This window comes from Euleptes europaea, chromosome 7 (genome assembly GCF_029931775.1).
Source record: "Euleptes europaea isolate rEulEur1 chromosome 7, rEulEur1.hap1, whole genome shotgun sequence".
NCBI classification, from domain to species: Eukaryota; Metazoa; Chordata; class Lepidosauria; order Squamata; family Sphaerodactylidae; genus Euleptes; species Euleptes europaea.
The window spans coordinates 30,541,912-30,565,949 of NC_079318.1; the positions used below are offsets into that span (position 1 = coordinate 30,541,912).

The 24,038-nt window shown below is 44.7% G+C and overlaps 1 protein-coding gene across 1 annotated transcript in view; it reads left to right on the forward strand.

The window, feature by feature from the left end:
- Positions 1-1,217: 1,217 nt before the first annotated feature.
- The window catches only part of KIF26B (kinesin family member 26B), a 366,977-nt gene continuing 344,156 nt past the window's right edge, over positions 1,218-24,038 (forward strand). The window contains exons 1-2 of the mRNA XM_056853346.1: positions 1,218-1,280; positions 2,332-2,742. Coding sequence (XP_056709324.1) covers positions 1,218-1,280; positions 2,332-2,742 — 474 coding nt within the window. The remainder of the gene's footprint in view (positions 1,281-2,331; positions 2,743-24,038) is intronic.

Below are 24,038 nucleotides of genomic sequence, written 5' to 3' on the forward strand. Positions count from 1 at the left end.
AGCTTTAATCATGCCTATGTTCCATTTTAACCAAAAGGGGGGAATTTGCCCTAATTTCTACAAATTATCTATGCCCTGCCAGTTGACTGGTGAGAAACCTTCAAGCCAGAATAAAATAAATGGAGGACATTCCTCCCTGAAGCAAAAGAGACCAAAAGCTCCACAGTTAGCATCTTAAGAGTTTTATTGTTAACCACTTGGCATTCAGAGGTCTTTGTCTGCACATGAAGGTAAACGTCAAAAAGAGAAATGCCAGAGACTGCCACAGGTGTGTCAAACATCGCACCCTGCTTTTCTCTCACGTGCGCTCTTCTCACTCACACCCACCCCTCCCCAAATGCAGAACACTTGCAGAATCATATTCAGTACAACCTCTGAATGTCAACCATTAATGAACTGGTTTGGGGTGGTGGTGGTGGCAGGTACACCTCCCCTTCTCTTACAGAGGAAGGGGGGGGGAATCACAAATGTCAATCAAGAAATACTGCAAATAAAATGGACCCTCCTCAGTCAGTCAACAGCAAGCTGTCTGCAGTTAAGCCCCAGCAGCCTTTCCCCAGCCGTTTGAGGCCGCGGTGGCAAGTGGTCTGCGGCTCCTCCGCCGCCCAAGGAGGGCTGTGTGCTCTCCCCTTCCCCTCACAAAACTGTCAGGCGAGAACGGTCTGAAAGATATTGGCTGCCAGCAAGTCCGAGGCTCCTCCCCGAGACTGGATCCCGAGATTTTTGGAGGATTTCTTTCAACTCCATACCGTGGCGAAGGAAACCAGTTACCATACCGCCAAGTCGCGCAGGGAGAAATCCCTGCCTCTAAGAAACACCCACCTTTCCCAATTCTCTCTCTCTCTCTCTCTCTGTCTCTAAGATCTGTCTTGGATGTGATTATTCCTTCTAGTTGTGGAGGGAAACCGGCACTGTCTGCTTGGGAGGAAAAAAAACAACTGATCCTCGGTATTTCTGCACAAATAAAGAGTGGAAATAAATGAGGCGGAGAACAACGAGGACAGAAATGATCTGAAGAACGTCGAACCCTCTCTTTAGTTTCCTGAGCACTGGCAGCATTTCTCTGGGCGCCAGGATTTTTGGGGAGGAGGAGAAGAAATCCCTCACGTTGACTTCCAGCGCAGAGCAGGCAGCCGGCGTGAGCCTTACTGGATCTGAAATATTCCCTATCGGATACAAATTTGCAGGAAATTCTCCCGTGCGTGCAAGAGCTCATCATGAATTCCGTGGCTGGGAATAAAGAGAGAATTGCAGTCACGACACGAAGCAGGAAATACGGGGTAAGTTGTCCTTAAGCAAGAGAATGCAAAGATGCTTTTACATCTCCGGGTGCTCTAACACAAAAGGGGTGTTTTTTTTTTTTAAATTCTCTGCCTGCAAGTGGACACAGAACAGCAGCTGAGCCAGATCCTTAACCTGACGATTGAACGGCATGTGTCCGACACCGAGGCACAAGCCGGTCTATCCCCAGCGCTGTTATCAGTCAATTCTCCGAAATCTGAGCATGTCCCTTTCCTTTCTCTCCAACAGCAGACTCCTCTTGGCTAAGGAACGCTGCTGAACTTTTGCAGCTCCAGGTTCCATTCGGTTCTATTTTTCTGCAATAAAATATGCCCTATTCCTTGCGGGCTTCTCCCTTCTTTCGGGGTACATACACAGTCTGGATTTAAGGTCTTTGCATGCATATGAGAGAGGGGGGGGGATATGATACTCATGCAGACTGGCTGGAGACCATGCATGAACACACACACACACCGGGTTCCGTATTGAAAATTGCTCTCAGGTGGTGACTACAGATTTCTTTGCTTGGAGACCAGATTTGGGGGGGTGGGGGTAGCGGATGTTTCGCCTGCTTGGAGCTATTGTTACTACTATGCCATTTACGCATGGGAGGTTTTTGCCATGGGTTTGCCGCTCTTTAGATGCACTTTCCCCCCCATCCATATTCTCAAAACTCAACAATAAGCCCCCCGTGCAGAGTTCTGAGCATACGGATGGGGAAAACGCGCATCTACAGAGCGGCAAACCCAAGGCAAAACCTCCCATGCATAAATGGCATCTGCCTTGGATTTGCTACTCTATAGATGCACTTTCCCCCCTTGAAATATTCTCACAACTCAACAATAAGCCCCCCGTGCAGAGTTTTGAGCATTCGGATGGGGAAAATGCGCATCTGCAGAGAGGCAAATCCAACGCCAAACCTCCCAGGAGTAAACGGCCCTGATCTCTACCAATCGCGGCGGGATTTATTACTCACCTCGAGTAATCAATGCAACTTTGCTCTCCTCCTGATCTGTCTCCCCCCTCTTCCTCCCTCTCTCTCCCCCGCAGGTGAACGACCCCTGCTCCCCCACCAAATCCACGGCGCCTTTCTCTCCGGAGAGCTGGTACCGCAAAGCCTACGAGGAGTCCCGGGCGGGCGGGCGGCCGGCCCCCGAAGGCGCCGGCTCCGCGCTGGGCTCGTCCGGCACCCCTTCCCCCGGCTCGGGCACCTCCTCGCCGGGTTCCTTCGGCGGCTCGCCGGGCCCCGCCTCGCCGGGCATCGGCACCAGCTCCCCGGGCTCGCTGGGGGGCTCGCCGGGCTTCGGCACCGGCTCGCCGGGCTCCGGCAGCGGCGGCGGCTCCTCGCCGGGCTCCGACCGCGGCGTCTGGTGCGAGAACTGCAACGCCCGCTTGGTGGAGCTCAAGAGGCAGGCGCTCAAGCTGCTCAGCCCCGCGCCTTTCAGCAGCGGCGGCAGCAAGGTGAGTCGGGCGGCCCCGGCGCCGCGCCTGCCGCCGCAGGAGGTGGACGCCAGGGGGCGCGCGCGCCTTACCCGCGACTCCCCCCTCCGCGGGGGTGGGGCCGTGGCTCAGTGGCAGAGCCTCTGCTTGGCATGCGGGAGGCCCCGGGTTCAATCCCCGGCGACTCCAGTTAAAGGGACTAGGCGAGCAGGTGATGGAAAGGACCTCTGCCTGAGAGCCATGGAGATGGGGCCGTGGCTCAGTGGCAGAGCCTCTGCTTGGCACGCAGAAGGTCCCAGGTTCAATCCCCAGCATCTCCAGTTAAAGGGACTAGGCGAGCAGGTGATGGAAAAGACCTCTGCCTGAGACCCTGGGGAGCCATGGAGAGGGGCTGTGGCTCAGTGGCAGAGCATCTGCTTGGCATGCAGGAGGTCCCAGGTTCGATCCCCGGCATCTCCAGTTAAGGGGACCCGGCAAGTGGGTGATGGGAAAGACCTCTGCCTGAGGCCATGGAGAGGGGCCGTGGCTCAGTGGTATACAGCATCTGCTTGGCGTGCAGGAGGTCTCAGGTTCGATCCCAGACATCTCCAGTTAAAGGGACCTGGCAAGTGGGTGATGGGAAAGACCTCAGCCTGGGACCCTGGAGAGCCGCTGCCGGTCTGAGTAGACAATACTAACTTGGATGGACCAAGGGTCTGATTCATTGTAAAGCAGCTTCATGTGCTTTACAATGGAGAAGGGCCATGGAGTGGCAGAGCATCTGCTTGGCATGCAGGAGGTCCCAGGTTCGATCCCCGGCATCTCCACCTCTGCCTGAGGCCATGGAGAGCCTTGGAGATGGGGCCGTGGCTCAGTGGCAGAGCCTCTGCTTGGCATGCAGAAGGTCCCGGGTTCAATCCCTGGCATCTCCAGTTAAAGGGACCAGGCAGGTAGGTGATGGGAAAGACCTCTCCGCCTGAGTCCCTGGAGAGCCGCTGCTGGTCTGAGTAGACAGTGCTGACTTTGACGGACTAAGGGTCTGATTCAGTAGAAGGCAGCTTCATTTGGGGAGGGGCTGTGGCGCAGTGGTAGAGCATCTGCTGGGTGACGCTGCTCGAGGAGGGTTGCCAGGTCCCTCTTCGCCACTGGTAGGAGGTTTTTTGGGGCAGAGCCTGAGGAGGGCGGGATTTGGGGAGGGGAGGGACTTCAATGCCATCGAGTCCAATGGCCCAAGCGGCCATTTGTCATCTGTTGAAACTGGAGGGTGAGAGATTCAAAACAGATAAAAGGAAGTATTTTTTCACACAACGCATAGTTAAATTGTGGAACTCCCTGCCCCAGGATGTGGTGATGGCTGCCAACTTGGAAGGCTTTAAGAGGGGAGTAGACATATTCATGGAGGAGAGTGGTATTCATGGCTATTAGTTAGAATGGATACTAGTCATGCTGCATAGGAGCATGCCTATTATTTTGGGTGCTGTGGAACACAGGCAGGATGGTGTTGCTGCAGTCGTCTTGTTTGTGGGCTTCCTAGAGGCCCCTGGTTGGCCCCTGTGTGAACAGACTGCTGGACTTGAGGGGCCTTGGTCTGATCCAGCAGGGCCTTTCTTATGTTCTTATTTTCTCCAGGGGAACTGATCTTTATCGGCTGGAGAACAGTTGGAATAGCTGGAGATCTCCACTGAGTACCTGGGGGTTGGCAATCCTATGCCTGAGCCAACGCGTCTTTATAAGTCCTGCTTTTGTTCAGTGGGGCTTTTGCCCCACTTAGCAGTTCATGAGAGGGAGGGCGCCTTGGCCATCTTCTGGGCATGGAGTAAGGGTTGCTGGGGTGTGTGTGGGGGAGGTAGTTGTGAATGTCCTGCATTGTGCAGGGGGTAGGACTAGATGACCCTGGTGGCCCCTTCCAACTCTATGGGCGAAAATTTATGGGACGTTTGGCCTTGGATTTGCCACTCTCTAGATGCCCATTTTGCCCTGCCCTGGATGGCCCAGGCTAGCCTGATCTCGTCAGATCTCAGAAGCTAAGCAGGGTCAGCCCTGGTTAGTATTTGGATGGGAGACCACCAAGGAAGTCCAGGGTTGCTATACAGAGGAAGGCACTGGCAAACCACCTCTGTTAGTCTCTTGCCTTGAAAACCCCATAAAGGGTCGCCATAAGTCGGCTGCGACTTGATGGCACTTTACACACTTACACAGATGGACATTTTCCCCATCTGAATTCTCAAAACTCTGCATGGGTGGTTATTTTTGAGTTCTGAGGTTTTGGCTGGGGAAAATGTGCATTTAGAGAGCAGCAAATCCAAGGCCAATCCTCCCATGCATTTTTGCCGTGTGGTTCTATTCCTAGCTAATCGCGCATATATATACTTATAGCCTCCTTTGGGCCTACTTAGGCAGTGGAACTTGCTGCTGTGTTGGCAGGTGGTATGTTAAACTGAGTATTCATAATTGAGAATTGGACTTGGATGTAGGGTGGCCAACCTCCAGGTAATATAGGATCGCCACCAGCTGGAGGATTTTGGGGCAGAGCCTGAGGAGGGCGGGGTTTGGGGAGGGGAGGGACTTCAGTGCCATAGAGTCCAGTTGCCAAAATGGCCATTTTCTCCAGGTGAACTGACCTCTGTCTGCTGGAGATGAGCTGTAATAGCAGAAGATCTCCAGCTAGTACCTGGAGGTTGGCAACCCTAAGGTACTAGCGGGAGATCTGCTATTACAGCTGATCTCCAGATGATAGAGATCAGTTCACCTGGAGAAATTGGCCGTTTTGGCAGTTGGACTCTATGGCATTGAAGTTCCTTCCCAAACCCCCCTCCTCCTGCTCCACCCCGCCCTCCTTAGGCTCCGTTCCAAAAATCTACAGGTATTTCCCAACACAGAGCTGGCAACCCTGCTTGGATGGGATCTGAGAGAAAAGGCCTTTTAGTCAAGTCTGTGTCCCAGAGTATATTTTACTAATTCTCCCTGCATGTGGCAGCCACAATCCTGTGCAGGGCTGCTCTGAAACCTCTTGCTGTCATCTGTTATTAGGGACTCCAGCCCTCAGGTGTGACCTGGGGATCCCTCGGAATTACCGCTCATCTCCAGACTACAGAAATCAGCTTCCCTGGAGAAAATTGATGCTTTGGAGGGTGGACTGTATGGCATTGGTACCCCACTGAGATCCTTGTCCTCCCCAGGCTCCATCCCAACATCTCCAGGAGCTTCCCAATCTGGATCGTCCAACCCTACCCTCCTATCCCCCGCTGGTAGCCAAGGGGGACTAGGCAACCCTATCTGTTCTACGTTGCTACTTTTAGAACATAGGGGCGCTTGTTTAGAAAATAGGGGAGCTTGTTCAGTCCCGGTTGTGCAAATGCTGGTGCTGAAATTACTGTTTCACAGAAGAGTGGCTAAAACTGCAGTTGGCAAATGATAAGATGGTCTCATGATCAGGCCTCATCGTTGGGCCTAGTTCTTAAGAAGGTAGTAAACCTTGCTGGATCATATTGTTTCATATTGTAGGTTGGAGTTCCCGTGATTGGGTAATCTTCCATACAGAAAATCCCATCTGCATAGGAAACTATAGCCCTCTTCAGACTTTCATAGTGCAGGTAGAATAAAGGCATGGGGGGAGGGGGGACTGTGACCGCTATTTCCATATGTTGATCTCCATATGTTGACTATAAATGTGTAGAATTTGTGTACATAGGGGTCAGAAATGCTGAGTGTGATCTCACTGCTTCCCACACATTGATTCTCTCTGCTTGTTGAAGGTATGTTTAGCCTGAAGAGAAGGCTGAGAGGAGATATGTACTTGAAGGGCTGTCATATAGAGGAGGGTGCCGAGTTGTTTTCTGATGCCCCAGAAGGTCGGACCAGAACCAATGGGTTGAAGTTAAATCAAAAAAGTTTCCGTCTAGACATTAGGAAGATTTTTCTAACCATAAGAGCGGCTCCTCAGTGGAACAGGCTTCCTCGGGAGGTGGTGAGCGCTCCTTCTCTGGAGGTTTTTAAGAAGAGGTTAGATGGCCATCTGTCAGCAATGCTGATTCTATGATCGTAGGCAGATGATGAGAGGGAGGGCATCTTGGCCATCTTCTGGACATGGAGTGAGGGTCACTGGGGGTACAGGGGGGAGGTGGTTGTGGGTTTCCTGCATTGTGCAGGGGGTTGGATTAGATGACCCTGGTGGTCCCTTCCAACTCTATGATTCTATAATACTAAGATATAAAAAGAGCTTATATTTGAGGAAAGAAGGATTCTACCCAGGCCCTTATCATCCTGCTAGCTTTCTAAGTGCCGGGTAATGGGGATTTCCCAATTGTGTAATGTTCACCTGCAGTAATAAATGCAACCCAGGCAGATTTAGCACTTCCGTGACAACTAGCACTGAGCTGTTTGTTATCACCGATAGAAATAATAATGATCCACCTTCACAGCACTGTTGTAAGAACACTTAAAATTGTTGAACTCTTTGCACATTTAATGTGCAGTAAGTATAAAGGAGCCGTTTGTTTGGTACCACTTCGAAGGTTCTCAGAGTGCCAGCGTGGTATAGTGGTTAAGAGCGGCGGACTCTAACCTGGGGAACCGGGTTTGATTCCCCACTCCTACACACGAAGCCTGCTGTGTGACCTTGGGCTAGTCACAGTTCTCTCAGAACTCTCTCAGCTCCATTTACCTCACAAGGTGCTTGTTGTGGGGGGGGGAGCGGGGAGAAGGGAAGGCGATCGTAAGCTGTTTGGAGACTCCGAACGGTAGAAAAAAAGCGGAATATAAAAACCAACTCTTCCTGTTCTTCTGAAAGTTCTTGATATTATTGCATAGATTTCAGTTTAATTATACTTGCTTTATTCTCTCATTTTTGTATGTTACACAGCAGGTAGGTAAGTGTCCTCTGGATTCCTTTATTAATCTAAATGTGCCGGTTAAGGCAATCCTCTTGGCCACTGAGGAAAACAGTTGCTTTTGTCTTGCACTCTCTTGCACCCAAACGAACAAACAAAAATGCAGTACTGATTTGCTTGGGGAAGTATTTAAAGGATTGGGCACTGATTTGCTTGGGGCAAATATTTAAAGGATGAGCTGGCAGCACAAAATAAAGCAAACCATATTTTCCCATCTATAAGACGCCCTAAAATTAAGAAAAAATAGGGGTCGTCTTATACATGGGGGTGTCTTATAGGCTTCCTCTCTTTCCCCGCCGGTCAGCTGTTGGGCGGGGAAAGAGAGAGCGGCCAAAGAGTCCTGTCCCCTGGCTGGACGCCGGCTGGCAAGGGAACAGAACTCTTTGGCTGCTCGCTCTCTTTCCCCACCCAACAGCTCTCTGGCGGGGAAAGAGAACCGCCCGCCGGCCCGTCATGGGGGCCGGTGGCAACAGCCACCTTCCGTGTTTAAGACGACCCCCCTAATTCTGGGGCTAAATGTTTAAGAAAAAGGGTTGTCTTATACACGGAAAATACGGTAATTGCTAGGTGCTTTAAGTATCCCAACATTTATGCTTAACTTTGTGCTCCCAGCGCATCCCTTAAATTTTTACCCTTCAGCCCATTCCTGTGAATGCTCCTCCAAATCCCCCCCCCCGTTATTCTCTGTGTGAGAGAGACATTACTTTCCACCACAATTTCCGTTGTGATTATACAATATACCCCTGGCATGTTTCTGCAGCTACACCAACAGGCGTACACGTTGCCTTTGATAGGACACTTGGATGATCAGGGTTGGTCACGTGATATGTCATTTGTGAATGTGGGAACGTTGGCAAAAGAAAGACTTGCCTGTTACAATAGACTTGCCATTTGTATAATTTAGCAGCAGCAGCTTCTGCAATAAATGTGATCAGTGATGTTGAGAAGAAAACAGAAGTGTGATTAAAAAAAAGTGTGAAAATAATCCTGGACAGACAGGGGATTGTTTGTGGCTTATTATAATGGCTGCAATATTCTGTACTAAGGGAACCATGGAGTATTATAATATTTCATGGATTGGCTATATTTGTAAGCTGCTTGGAGAGTGTAGCCACATACTGTCCTTTTCTGGAAAACTGTCACAAATGATTGTGAGTGTGTGCGTGCTGCTTTACCTATATTGCCAAGGACTGGCAGCTTCCATGAAAAACCAGGGCTTCTTTATAACGTGTAATATTGCATCATTAAGGGTTTATTCATCATATATGCTTCTGTTCTAATTTCTCGCTGACAGTGATTCTATATTACTGAGCTAGTCTTTCCTCTCTTTTGAATGGTTATGGGTGTGAAAAACTAGCTGTTAGAGGGAGTTGAGCATATCAAAATGCTGAACCACAAGCTATTGTGAATATAACACTTGAGCCTTACATTGGAATAGCAAGGCTTCTTTGTGTATAACTGAAATTATCCCTACCATAAAAGTAATATATGAATCAGGTGTCTGCGGTGCCTTCTATATTCAACACCCATCCCAGGTAAGGCAAGAATATTATGGCGTATCATTTGGTGAGTTATGTTTTATGTTTTCATGCATTCATTATTCGGGGCTATGTGATAAGATCTTGGTGTCACTGGCCACCAAGATTAAGTTAATTCATGCCATCGTATATTCCCTATTACTATGTATAGGTGTGAAAGCTGGACAATGAAGAAAGCTGACAGGAAGAAAGTAGATTCCTTTGAAATGTGGTGTTGGAGGAGAGTGTTACGGATACCGTGGACTGCCCAAAAAACAAATCAGTGGGTTAAAGATCAAATCAAGCCTGAACGGACCCTAGAAGCTCAAATGACTATTGTATTTTGGTCACATTATGAGAAGGCAAGAGTCACTAGAAAAGACAGTCATGCTAGGAAAAGTTGAGGGCAGCAGGAAAAGAGATGGATTGACTCAATAAAGAGATGGATTGACTCAATAAAGGAAGCCACAGCCCTCAATTTGCAAGACCTGAGCAAGGCTGTCAAAGATAGGACATTTTGGAGGACATTGATTTATAGGGTCGCCATGAGTTGGAAGCGACTTGACGGCACTTAACACACACACACGTGATAAGTCCAGACAACAATTAAAAAAACAAACCCTAAAAATGCCAAAACAACTTGTGTACATATTCACCTCTTTGGTCTGTGTGGTTAATTGGTGTTTACCACATAGTTTAAGAACTATGAGTATTCACACAGAAGGAATTTTTGAGCTGTGACTGTTGATTGTTTACATATTAGCAGAAACTATGAGCTAGCTCAGATATTCAGAGGAAAGGTATGTGGGTACAGTGTTCACAACACCATATTGCTACAAAATGAAACATGAGTTGGGATAGTCATAGTATTAGAATGGTCTCTACTATGCATGTGAGGAATTGGCATGTCAGGAGAAGGCTAGGCAAGAACTCTTTAAATGTGCAGCGCCGATGTACAGTCTGTTCAGATAAATCTTGCCTCTTCCTCAACTGAGTCTCTACATTCTTCTTTACAGATGGGCAATATATTAAAATTTGAATAAGCACTATTTAACTTGAGATCATTCTCACAGGGGTCTGCTGTGGATCCTGATTTCAGTGCTTTATTCTGCCCTGGAAAACCTGGACTAAAGATAGAGAAAGCTACTGAACATATGCAGAGTGCTGCTTTCTCACCAATTAATAGTAATTGCCCATGGACCCTGAAAGCGTTGAACTCTAAGCTTCTACCTTCCTATTAAAAAAAAAGGTAAAGGTCCCCTGTGCAAGCACCGGGTCATTCCTGACCCATGGGGTGACGTCACATCCTGACGTTTACTAGGCAGACTTTGTTTACGGGGTGGTTTGCCTGTGCCTTCCCCAGTCATCTTCCCTTTACCCCCAGCAAGCTGGGTACTCATTTTACCGACCTCGTAAGGATGGAAGGCCGAGTCAACCTTGAGCCGGCTACCCAAAACCAACTTCTGTCGGGATCGAACTCAGGTCGTGAGCAGAGCTTGGGTTGCAGTACTGCAGCTTACCACTCTGTACCATGGGGCTCCTACCATCCTATACTAGTCATAAATTATGACAGCTTTTGTTTTTAAGTACAGTTGGCATCCTTGTGAATTTGTTATTTATGGTAGAAAGTACATTTCATAATGGAACATAATTCCACAAGCTTCTATAATTTTATTTTAATTTTTAATGATTATGATGAATTTATTTCAACCATCTTGAATTTGATAGATTATAACTGTATTATTTGCTCCTTAAATAAGCGCATGTAAAAATGTGCCGGAAAATATTCAGGCGATATTCATCAGGTCCTAATTGCCTTGTGGTCCCTTTCACACCTTAAAAAATGCTTCCAGGTCTAACACCATCACTTATCATATGGGCGTGGTTCTAAAGCTGGCGAGGAGCCACTGTGAAAAAGATCTCTGCCCCAAGTGGCCGTATATCTGCTGATTGTATGCAGCCCATTGAAGATTTAGTACTTTATTTAGATTGGATATTTAGCTTTTTGTGAAATTTAGCCCCATTAAAGTCACTCTTTGAAGGTAGTGGGATGGAATTGCCATCTGGAGTGCATAAAAAGTTGTTCATATTGTATAGCAAGTGAGTTCCATGGCAATTACACTATGCAACTTGGTTTGTACTGTCAGGTCCAAGTGTTATCAAATGGTAATATTTACTCTTCAGCTTCAAAGCGTTTTCTCTGGTGGGTTGTCTCAAGAGCTATCAAGCGAAAACGCAGATTGCTATTCAAGGGTCTCGAACATTGTTGAGCTGCATTTATCACTGTTTATTTATGTGCTCTTTGAAATAAAATACGGATGATCCTGAACATCTGACTAAAAACGGAGTAGGAGCCTCTATCTGAATAGCAGGTTTGTTTAATGGGAATTATTGCCAGTCAAAGGCCGCTTATGCCAAATGTACAAAAATGATATGGCATCCTGAAGAAATGGCACCAAGTTTTTGAGAAACTAGTAGTCGTAAGTTTATCACTTCAGGAATACTGAAAATGATGCCTGAGGATTACTGGTATTTTCTCCAGAATTTGCTACTGCAGTACCAGTAGTGGGTAGAGTACTGAAGAAGGGCAATGAGCTGAAGCTCATGAATGCCTGAAGATACTGAATACCAAAGGTTTTCTTGGAGCAGATATCCACAGACAGAGCAAACAAGAACTATGCAGGGAGGGGGCTGCAAATGGTATAGGCACACTGATGACAGTGAAGTATAAAAACAGGGATGCTTTAGGCTGGTCCTTCATTGAGCAGGGTGTTGTACTAGATGGCCTATATGGCCCTTCCAATCCTGTGATTTTGTGGTAAAGAACATATGCAGAGGGTACTTAGAAGTCAACCAGAAAAATATTACAGTCGTGAAGCTGTTGGGAGCTCTAATGTATAGAATCCCCTGTTGACGATTTCTCTATTATGTTATTTATAGTCCGCCTTTCTTACTGTGGCTCAAGGCAGATTACATAATGGAAGTCAGTACAATCAGTAGGATGAGGAGACATCTACTAAACAGTGTAATAGGACTAGGAAAGCAGAAATCTGAAACAAGGCATAAGTGGTAAACCAGACCTATTAAACAATGTCAGGAATAGTCTTACATAGCAGGGAGAGCAACATATTATACATATTAGGAGTCAGCAGTCCTGTTCCCTTTATTGAAACATCTTCCTGAACCATTCTGTTATAATGGGCCCCTATTTCATCAGAACACCCCCCCCCCCCGAACAATTCTGTTCTATGTAGTTTGCAGAAAGCCAAAAGTATGAACTCTTCAGGCAGGCCGTTCCAGAGGGCAGGGGAATCCACATGTTAGTGATCTTTCCCATTTGCAGGGGAATCCACATGTTGGTGATCTTTCCCATTTGCAGGGTGGAACCTACAGAAGGTCCTATTCAGATGAGTGAAGTTGTTATGGCGGAGCATAAGAGGAGAAACTGTCTTGCAGATATGAGGGTCCAAGGCCAGGAAGGGATTTGATAGCCAGTACTTTAAACTGAGTCCAGTAACAGATGGGGACCCGGTGGGATGACTGCAGAATGGTAGTAGTAGTAGTCATGCTCCATCTAGCTCCCGATAATAGCCGAGCTGCCGCATTCTGCAACAACTGGAGTTTCTGAATTGATTTTGAGGGGAGACCAATGTACAGTGCGTTATAATAGTCTGTCTCAATGTCACCATGGCATGGATCCAGGTGGCCAGATCAGCCATATCAAGGTAAGGGGCTATTTTATGAACTAGGCTGAGGTGGAAGAAAGCCTTTTTTTGCAACTGAAGAAGAAGAAGAGTTGGTTTTTATACCCTGATTTTCTCTACCTCTTAAGGAGGCTCAAATCGGCTTACAGTCGCCTTCCCTTCCTCTCCCCACAACAGACACCTTGTGAGGTAGGTGAGGCTGAGAGAGTTCGGAGAGAACTGGGGCTAGCCCAAGGTCACCCAGCAGGCTTCATGTGTAGGGGTGGAGAAACAAATCTGATTCTCCAGATTAGAGTCCACCACTCTTAACCACTTCACCAGTATGGCTCTCATAATAACACTGGGTCTAGTATAATCCCAAAGCTCTTAACTGGGTCAGCTGAACCCCATCAAAAGTGGGGTGCACAATATCCTTCAATACCCCCAACTAGCATTACTTCAGTCTTTCCAGGATGTAGTTCCAATTTGTTCATTCTTAGCCTTTCAACCACAGCAGCCAGGCAGCGATTCAGAACCTCTACTGCATCACCAGGAGATTTGGATAAGATATATATAGCTGTGTATCAACTGCATATTGGTGATAGCCAACTCCAAAACTACGAATGATTTGTCCTAAGGGCTTTACATTGACATTGAAGAGCATGGGGGATAGGATTGTGCCCTGTGGGGCTCCACAGGATAGGTCCCACACTGATGATAACTGGTCTCCAACAGCAACCCTTTGAAGGAACAATTTAAACCAATCGAAAGCACATTCACTGATACCTGCTTCTGCCTGTAAATGTTTCCACAAGTGTGATCTACTGTATCAAAGGCAGCAGATAAAGGTTGCGTGGAAGCTATAGTTGGTACAGACTGAAGTGGATCATAGGGACCATATTACTCCAGTCATTTAATATACACTGGCTTCCAGTTTCTTCCAGGTCCAATTCAAGGGGTTGGTATTGACCTTTTAAGCCCTATATGGCTTGAGGCTAGCATAGCTGAAGGACCTCTTTCTCCCATATAAGCCAGCCACTCCAGTCATCTTCGGAGGCCCTGCTTCACGTATCCCTATCATCTGAGGTGCGACAGGAGGCAAACCAAGAAAGGGCCTTCTCGGGCGTAGTGCTGAAACTTTGGAACTCTCTCCCCAGGGAGAGTCGTCTGTCTCCCTCTATTGTTGTCTTCCGCCAGTGGATGAAGACTGTTTCGTTTGGCGTTTCCTGACTAATTCTTATTATTATCCCTCCTCCCTGTTTCTGTGTTTTTATGTAGGTATTTATATTATGTTTTAGTTAATAGTTTTAAAATATTTTATATTTTTTAATTTTTCAGATATTCCAGTGTTTTAATGTTTGTAGAAAAGTGGCATAGAAATATTCAAAATCAATAAATAAGGTCAGTAGGCCTGGCCTCTCAGATGTTGACACAAGTCAGCAATCTTTGGAGCTTCCTGACAATCGGTCAACATTTTATTTGTATGGTATTGCTGGGGGGTGGAATGAAGAAGAAAGAAAGTTAACGTGCAAGACTAAAGAGCCATGTGCAAATTATTCAGCTGGATTGCCTTGCTTCCCCAAATAGGCACTTAAGGATTGTCAGTAGTTGTTAAATCTGATTGTAGGTGGGCCTGTGCTTCACGTTGTGCTGCCTGTACATATACTGTGCCGCAGGAGGATGCATTCTGTGCAGATCCAAGTATCAACAACATTATCGGAACAAATGCTTTGGCCCAGCAGCTTATAAACTGGACTGGCCAGTAAAATTACAGGGGAATTGATGACTGTGAAGATTTTTTAAATGTCTCGATAACAGCTGCATGGGGCTAGAAAGTTATAGAAGATCACCAAGTCCAACTTCTGCTTTCCAAAGCATTACCGTCAACATTGCTGTCACGTTAATTCACTTTGATGTCATAGCATATAAAAATCAAGCATTCGGCTGCAGTACGCCCCAATTGGGGGTCTAGCCCCAGATCCGTAAGGATCTGTTGTTGTTAAACAACAGCAGCCCATTTTATTGGGAGCTAATAAAAAATACAAAAAGACAAAATAAAAATTGAATAAGTTGAAGAACTTTCGAATTTAACTTGAACAATCTCCCAGAAAGATTACATACTGGTGGGCTTAAACCTTATTGCTGAGGTAAGAATGACTAGCTTGTGTGACTCACTTTCAATTTTGTACCTTTAATTTTGTACCTTAAATTCTGTATCTTAAGCCAGCATGGTAACTTGTATTTTGTATGATAATATTTTAGGCTGATGAAGCCAAATAATTGGTGAAAGCGCTACAAATATCCGGGATAGCGTTCCCTCTGTCACCATTTTTGGAGCAGCAACAGGTGTTCCAGCAGACGTTGATTCTTGAAACATGATATTGGACTTTGTTTCGTTGGAAGATAGCCATTGTGCTTGATTCAATATTGCTTTCACATTGTGAATAGCCTTGTATATATTTGCATTTTTGTGATAATTCTATGTATAGCACTGTTGTTTGATGTCTTGCACTTTCCTTGAATATATGTTTTGGATATAATTGCCTGCACTGTTCTCTTCTTGCCAGTACCTGGAGGTTGGCAATCCTACTTTAGCTGAAGTTACTGTAATATCCAATTGTAACAGAAAGGCTAATCAAATGTGCATTCTAATTCTTGTGCATTTATCATTTATGAATCCAACTGACTTCCAAGGTTTTTGGGGACTCCTGTGGATAACAGCCTGGAAATTTCATTAGCTCTCTTAACTACTGTCAGCAAAAGAGCTTTAAAACTGTAGTCAGCAAAATGTGTATTATATTTTGTGCTTTTTCCATACTTAAAATGCATATAACCCGGACAGTAAAATATAAGGCAACTATGAACATAGTAATCCATTAGAAGTCTGCACAGAAGTAACATTTTTTAAACTATTCATCTGACTATGCACATGCTTTTTCATTTTGAGGAATCATGTACTTTGATTTATATAATCTTATAATCCTGCATGTAGTTGTTGTGTGACCTGACTGATCTTTGTATATGAAACTATGCAGCCAGGGGGTTACATTTGGTATAGGAAGACGAATGTTTCACCTGGAACAAGGGTACCTTTGACTTGCTCATAGTTATCACTGAAGTGTGGAACATTAACTTTAACAAGAAACATTCACTCACAGTATGTCAACAGAAGGAGAATTTAGGGACTTCAGGTTTAGTTGTGTTGCACAAAGCCGAGCTGTAATTACAGAAGCACAGTTCTTAGTTTAACCATTTAAATACTCAGCTCCCCTACCATGTCCTGGAAAAAAGGGATGTGAAACCTTTCCCCTGCTAGTAAGACGATATAAAGTATTTAATACAAAATGAAGGTGTAGCCATCCCTTAGTTTACATGTCCTGTCTTTACCTATGGTGTGTGTGTGGGGGGGGGGGATTAGATATTGCTGCTACAGGCAAGAGTTGGTTATATTTAAAGGTGTTCACATGCCAAACCAGAGTGGTCTGAATCTACTCAGGGCAAATCCAGTATTCTGGGTCATCCTATTGTTGTTACACCAACAGAGCAAATGGGTTGCCGTGCTAGATGGACCCCATGGCCTCCATACAGCTAGTAGATGCAGGGAGTGTAGATGGTAGAATTTGATCAGATGTATGTGTATAAAACTCTCAGCATTTACCATTTTATTGCTATTTTATTTTCATACCTGTGGTTTATACAGTGGAAATAATTGCTTTGTGGATCTTACATTGATCTTACTTCATGGATCTTACATTGTTATAATCTGTTGTGTATTTTGATATTATTGAAACCCATGGATTTGGGTATTATTAAAAGGTAAACTAGGACCCTTGTGTGGGGTCCAGGCTGATCCTCTTTCACATCCACAGTTGTAGAATGCTTGATCTTCACTCTCCCATAATACTAGAACGCGGAGTCATCTGCTGAAGCTGGAGGGTGAGAGATTCAAAACAGATAATTGGAAGTATTTCTTCAATACAACACATAGTTAAATTGTGGAACTCCCTGCCCCAGGATGTGGAGATGGTTGCCAACTTGGAAGGCTTTAAGAGGGGAGTGGACATGTTCATGAAGGATAGGGGCTATCCATGGCTTCTGGTCAAAATGAATACTAGTAATGATGCATACCTATTCTTTTCAGGATCAGAGGAGCATGCCTATTATCTTAGGTGCTGTGGAACACAGGCAGGATGCTACTACAGTTGTCTTGTTTGTGGGCTTCCTCGAGGTACCTGGTTAGCCACTGTGTGAACAGATTGCTGGCCTTGATGGGCCTTGGTCTGATCCAACATGGCTTTTCTTATGTTCTTAAGGCCATGAAGTGATTTGCAGCGATACTATAGGCTTGATGCTATAATGATGGAAAGAGTGAAATAGAAATGGTTGACAAAGGAAACACAAAAATTTTGCTCCATAAAGTGCTTTAAGGTAGTACGGATTGTTATTCTGTATTTAAAATTTCCCAGTTGTTCTCCACAATTTTTTTTAGTATTGTTGTTGAAAACTAGTGTGGTGTAGAGGGCTTGACTTAGGAGACTGAGTACAAATCCCTGCTCAGCCATGAAACTCATTGGGTGGCTTTGGACAAGTAACCTTCTCTCATCCTACACTATTAAACTATAAATCGGATATTAAAAAGTCCAACCTGGACATACCCAAATAATATGTTATAGAGAACAAAGGAGGATGTACTTTCCTTTTGCTTTTCATGACTCTATAGTGAAAAAAATAAGATCCTTTAACAGGAGATGCTGGGGATTGAACCTGGGACTGGATGTGCCCAAAGTAAGTACTCTAATACTGAGCTCTGAGTTCTTCCCACATTGTCCAATGGGTATCTGCTGGATGAACAGATTTGGTTCCTGCCCCCATTAGAATCAGTGCTTATAGAATCATAGAGTTGGAAGGGCCACCAGGGCCATCTAGACCAACCCCTGCACAATGCAGGGAATTCACAACTACCTCCCCCGCACACCCCAGTGACCCCTACCCCATGCCCAGAAGATGGCCAAGATGCCCTCCCTCTCATGGAAAGTAAATCATCATCCCTTTTCTGAAGCTTTCTATTATTTTCGCTTGCATCCTCCTGGTTTAGCCTTTTCCATTTCAGAGGTGTTTAGTAGTCAACTGCTTGACTAATAATTATGAAATGAAAAATGAAAATGGAAAAAAGTCCTGCAGCAGATATTGTGGAAAATAGGTCCCTGCTAGCTTGTGGTTACTTTAGAGAAACATTCCTAGTTGAGACAGGACAGTAATGAACCCTTCTTGAAAGCTTATCATGTGGTGGAATAATGGAATTTCATTTCCATCCAGATCTTCAATTTGTGAACAAGCACAGCCAGACTGTATGGGGACTTAATTTTGTATTGCAAAATTCTTAGTCACCTAATAATTTAATTCCAAGTCTGTGTAATGTAAATAGGATTATTGCATTAGAAATGTGATTTTAAACGGCCTGGGGCAGTAATTTGTCAGCATTTGGAAGGATTAACTCCATTAAGGTTTAAGCAGCAGCAAGCACTCTTTTGTATTGCATCACAGGTCACGATACCAAACTCTGAGCGTAACCTGTTGACAGCATATTTTGCAACAGGATGTCTCCTGGCAATGGGAATGTCTTCAGATGATTCCTTTTGCCCATCGCTTTACACCATCTTAAATTCAGATTACGGAAGAAAACTAGAGACATAGAAACAGCGCTTGGATTTATTGAATCGTGCAGTTTCTGTAATTCAAAATACAAATATTCTAGGCCTTTCCTTAGCTATTAGCCAAGAATCTCAGCTTTGAAATGAGTTTTATTTATCTGTTTTAGGGAGGTAAACATCATTTGATCTCTTAGGCAGATTCTTGAACATTTGTGAGTGGAAATCCATACCAGAACTCAAATCAAATCATGCCTTTATTTGGCTTTTTAAAAAGTACATAATGAGGTTAAAAGGAGATTTATAAACTTTTGAAGATCTTCCTTACAGCATTAAAAGTTAAAACTTTACTATAAATCCCAGGAAGCTAGCAACCCCTGCAGTTACCTGGGGATAAATATCACTTAAAAGAAATTGAACTAGCTCCTTATCAGTGCCACCAGGGCAATCTGTCAGTAGGGGTTCGATGACCTGTTCCCGTAAAAGTGAACCATGCTTGCAATGTAGTAGTACATGGGCCGCGGTTTCAACCTGTCCAGAGGCACAAGAACACAGCCTTTTCTCATAGGGGACTCTGGCATATCTGCCCATGGTCCAGGCCGTTGGGAGAAAATTTAGACGAGCTTGCATAAAGAGATGTCTCAAGAAAGGGGAGGGCAGAGTGCAAAAGTAGCTGGGTAGCGAGCCCGGGGCCAGATAGATACCAAGAGCTAAGGGTGAGCAAGAATTAGTAGCTCTAGAAAGGAGTGTTTGTTTTTCAATATCAGTAATCCTTAGTTCTAGAGTTCTAAAGACTTGTGCCTCATTTAGGGGGAGTAGCACCTCGAAAGATACCCCCATGGATTTGATTTTCTCACTGATATTCTTGCTCCAGGGTGAGACAAAGTGATCCATACCAGAACTCTCAAACTGGGCCCATTTGTGTGCTTAACTCTCTCCTATTGAAATCAATTAGACCAAAAAGCACTTCACTTTGACTGGATTATACTCTTGATAAAGTACCTACATTCACCAGGTTCCAATTGTTTTAGTATACCAAATGCATTAGTAATACAGGCCTCCAAAAGTTACTGTTTTGCAGGCTTCCTTGCCCTGGTACAGAATCTGACCACTTTGCTTGTATATGTCAGCTCTGAAAAACTGAAAATTATAGTGTCAGATTTGAGTGACCCACTTTAAAAAATACACGGCGTATGCTGCAAAATATAAAAAAACATGCTTTCTGGTGAAGAAGAAGAGTTGGGTTTTTATATGCCAACTTTCTCTACCACTTAAGGAAGAATCGAACCGGCTTACAATCACCTTCTTTTCCCCTTCCCACAACAGACACCCTGTGTGGTAGGTGGGCTGAGAGAGCGCTAAGAGAGCTGTGACTAGCTCAAGGTCACCTAGCTGGCTTCATGTGTAGGAGTGGAGAAACCAACCCAGTTCACCAGATTAGAGTCCACCACTCATGTGGAGGAGTGGGGAATCAAACTCGGTTCTCCAGATTAGAGTCCAGCACTCCAAACCACCGCTCTTAACCACTACAGCATGCTAGAGTTAAGAGATGTACATTTAAAAATCCAGATTCCTTGGATTTGTAATTGTGTGTGTGTCAGACAGAGGTCTTTCACATCAGTAACTGCTAGATCCTTTAACTGGAGATGCCAGGAAGTGAATTTGAGGGCTTCTTTACACCAAGAAGATGCTATACCACTGAGCCTTAGCCCTCCCCAGTAGTGGGCCCCAGTAAGGACTCTAGTTATTGATCTCTTTGACTGGAGATGGCAAGGATTGAACCTGGGACCTTCTGCATGGAAAGCAGAGGCTCTTCCAGTGAGCCATGGCCTGTCCCTTCACGGATGTTGCTGTGTCCGTTTTTAAAGAGCCATGAAAATAAAATGATGGAACTCTTTTATACTCACCCAGCTCAAAGAGGAGAACCTGTGCTGGACAAACTTCTGGAACAAGCTGTGGGGTTTAAGCACTGTCTTTCTGAAATAAGACTCCTGTATTAATGATTAATGAACATTATGATGTGAATGTGGCTGATGGTGTGGGATCGCCTGCCTCCTTTTCCAAAATGCATACTCATTGGTTTGTTATGAGAGTGGAATTCTGAGTGTCTAGTAAAGAACTCACAGAGCATAATTCCTTTCCTGCTTTTTGTCTCACAAGAAAGGGAACATCATTATTTGTAGTATTTCTCTTACACAGAAGATAATGTTGTTGTGCTAGTTAAAGTATTATTCCCCCATAACTTCTTGGAAAAAAATCATCCATTCCAAATATGGGTCAACAATATCTGCTGGGCAAGTTGCCCAAATCTGTAAAATGCGAAAGGCAGAGTGGTTTTGTGTACACAGGAAAGAAAGCAGTTCACTCAGACTCTGCTACATCAGCAGTCTAATACCCTGGTTTATTTTGGGACATCGGATAATTGGGATGGTTCCAAACATCAAGCTGAACAGCTTGCCATGGCTTTCGATGCAAAACACTTGACCATTATGCCCCGCATCATTATTCAGGCATGGTTTCAGCGGTTTGTAATATGTGAGTGTCGTGAATGTCAGCAGAGTAAGGCTTGTCGCATATGCGCAAGTATGAAATCTGTGAGCTTGTAGCACAGGGTGGCCAACATTCCTGTGCCTAACAGCTGTGTACTGACATCTTCGGTGAGCAGATGCTACAAGACGTAGGCCCGTTGCTGCTATTCCTGTCTCTACAGCAACCCCAACCCCCCAATTCACCTTATCACTTACTCCCCATCACTGCTTCCCTACATTTTACAACACCTAATGAGGAGACCGGTCCTTTCCCTCTCAGACCTTGTCACTCTCCCAGCCAGATCATTGTTCCTGTTTGGATCTTTCTCTTCTCCAGCTCCCTCCCTCCTCTTCTAGCTATTGGCATAGAGAATAGCAAAATAATATGTTAGTGGGTTGGGACAGTGAAAGTTGTGTCCTTACTAGAATCATGTCAGGTAGTGTGAAATTTTGTAATCTTTTGTAACATTAGTCTAATGTATTACAGCCAGTCTACACATGCAAAAGAGAAACCACACATGTGTGGTTCAGGCCTCCTGATTCTGTGTGTGTGTTAAGTGCCGTCAAGTTGCTTCCGACTCAAGGCGACCCTATGAATCAATGTCCTCCAAAATGTCCTATCTTTGACAGCCATGCTCAGGTCTTGCAAATTGAGGGCTGTGGCTTCCTTTATAGAGTCAATCCATCTCTTGTTGGGTCTTCCTCTTGTCCTGCTGCCCTCAACCTTTCCTAGCATGATTGTCTTCTCCAGTGACTCTTGCCTTCTCATAATGTGACCAAAATACGCTAGCCTCAGTTTAGTCATTTGAGCATCTAGGGTCAGTTCAGGCTTGATTTGATCTATAACCCACTGATTTGTTTTTTTGGCAGTCCACGGTATCCATAACATTCTCCTCCAACACCACATTTGAAAGGAGTCTACTTTCTTCCTGTCAGCTTTCTTCATTGTCCAACTTTCACACCCATGTATAGTAATAGGGAATACCAATATGATTCTATACTACCAAAATTCAGATAGGGATAGGGTTGCCAGGTCCCTCTTTGCTACCGATGGGAGGTTTTTGGGGCAGAGCCTGAGGAGGGCGGGGTTTGGGCAGGGGAGAGGCTTCAAAGCCATAGAGTCCAATTACCAAATCGGCCATTTTCTCCAGGTGAACTGATCTCTATCGTCTGGAGAGCAGTTGTAATAGCAGGAGATCTTCAGCTGATACCTGGAGGTTGGCAACCCTTGATAGGAATCATATATTAATTCAAATATTTATGGCCACGTTTCTATTTTAAAAGCCTCCAAAATGATGCGGAATAGGGGAAAAAATGAATCAAAGCAATGTTTGTGTGATGGCTGTGCAATTTTAAAAATGCGTACCTGCAGACACCTTGCATCTCAGGAGGGGGAAAAATCAGGTGAAATGTTCTTCTTAGTATGTTGCCTTCTTGATGTGCAGCAGCATTTAATCATGTGATTTCCCAATCTGCATTTTCAAGAAGGCAGGAGCATGTTTTGTGAACATGCAGTCAGCTCAGTGACATTTACCTGTTAGATCTGCTTATATTAAATATAAGTCATTTCCCCCCTTCCAGCCACCATCACATTGATATTTAAATATAGTTTGTCAGTTTTATCCATGTTTGTAATTCCTTTTTGTTTTGTTTTTTGCCTTGTGTTATGTTACACACTTTCATGGTATTCTTTTCTCTTAGAGTAAAGCCAACAAATATTGACAGATTTCATTAGCAAAACCAAGCTTGACCCCCCCTTTCTTCTGAAGGTTGAGGCCCCCCCTTTCCCTCTAGTTATCAGGGCTGTTTTTAAAAAGATCCCAATAGGCATGGCTGCAGTTAGAACGTCCTTATCTCTTAGGTGCTATATTGCCAGAACAAAAGCTATTATTCTTCATTTGTCTGTTAGTTTCTTCCCTTGCTTGGTAAAGAAAAACAATAAAAGCCTATTCTGCAGCAAATTGGAAGTCATGACTTGTGTTTCTCATTCTCTAATGGACGTTAACAGTCACCAAGTTCTGTAAATCAGGTTAATATTGGTGGTATTCATATTCTATAAAACTGTGTGATGATAAGCAATAAGCATTAGTTTCTTAAGAAGGAAGTACTGTGGTTTTTCTAAACGTTTGCGCTATCCAAGGCAATATGTAGCAATAATTGTAAAGGTGATTTTAATATGGTTTGTTCCATTTGTGTTGGGCTCATATTTCTGCTTTACTTGGTTTTTCAAAAGCATTGAACATGCATGCAGTTCTTTCAGGTACAAATTATTCCCATCAGGCATGTATAGTATTATGTGTAATCCCTGAAAGAAAACGTACAAGAGGTTTACACGTGTGTGCGCGTTAAGTGCCGTCAAATCGCTTCCGACCCTATGAATGAAAGTCCTCCAAAATGTCCTATCTTTGACAGAGGGTTACATGGCATTCCTTATTTCAGTCAGATTTCTTGGCTTAGTGGTCAGAGCCTAAGAAGAGTTCTTCTGGATCAGACCAAAGATCTGTCTAGTCCAGAATCTTGTTTCCCCCAATGACTTTTGGGAAGCTCGGGAGCAGGGCATGAAGACAACAACCCTCTCTTATTGTTTGTCACCACCATCTGGTATGATAAGAATTCATAGATGGTATTTATGTAGATCCAGTTTGTCACACAAATGGGGATTCAGTAGAGGAAGATAACCAGCTGCGTCATCAGGCCCACCATGTTGGAATGCCTGAGCACTGAGGAGGATTTCATAATATTTATAGGAGGCATTATATAGCACAAACAAATATACTTTAGTATCTCTAATTAACAGTTTTGCTTCCTGAAGCAAATCTTCATTTACAATGAAAGAGTCTACAGAGATTCTTCAGTAATTGAAAAGTATTTGTCATTTAGGATTCTATAACAAAATGAAAGAACTAGAACAGCACAGGGAGTAGGATTGTGCCCTGAGGGACTCAGCAGGATAGGTCCCACAGTGATGATAATTGGTCTCCAATGGCAATTATTTTGGTCTGGTCCATGAGGAATTATTTGAACCAGTCCCGTGCACATTCCCTGATGCCTGCTTCTTCAAAGGCATTGGATA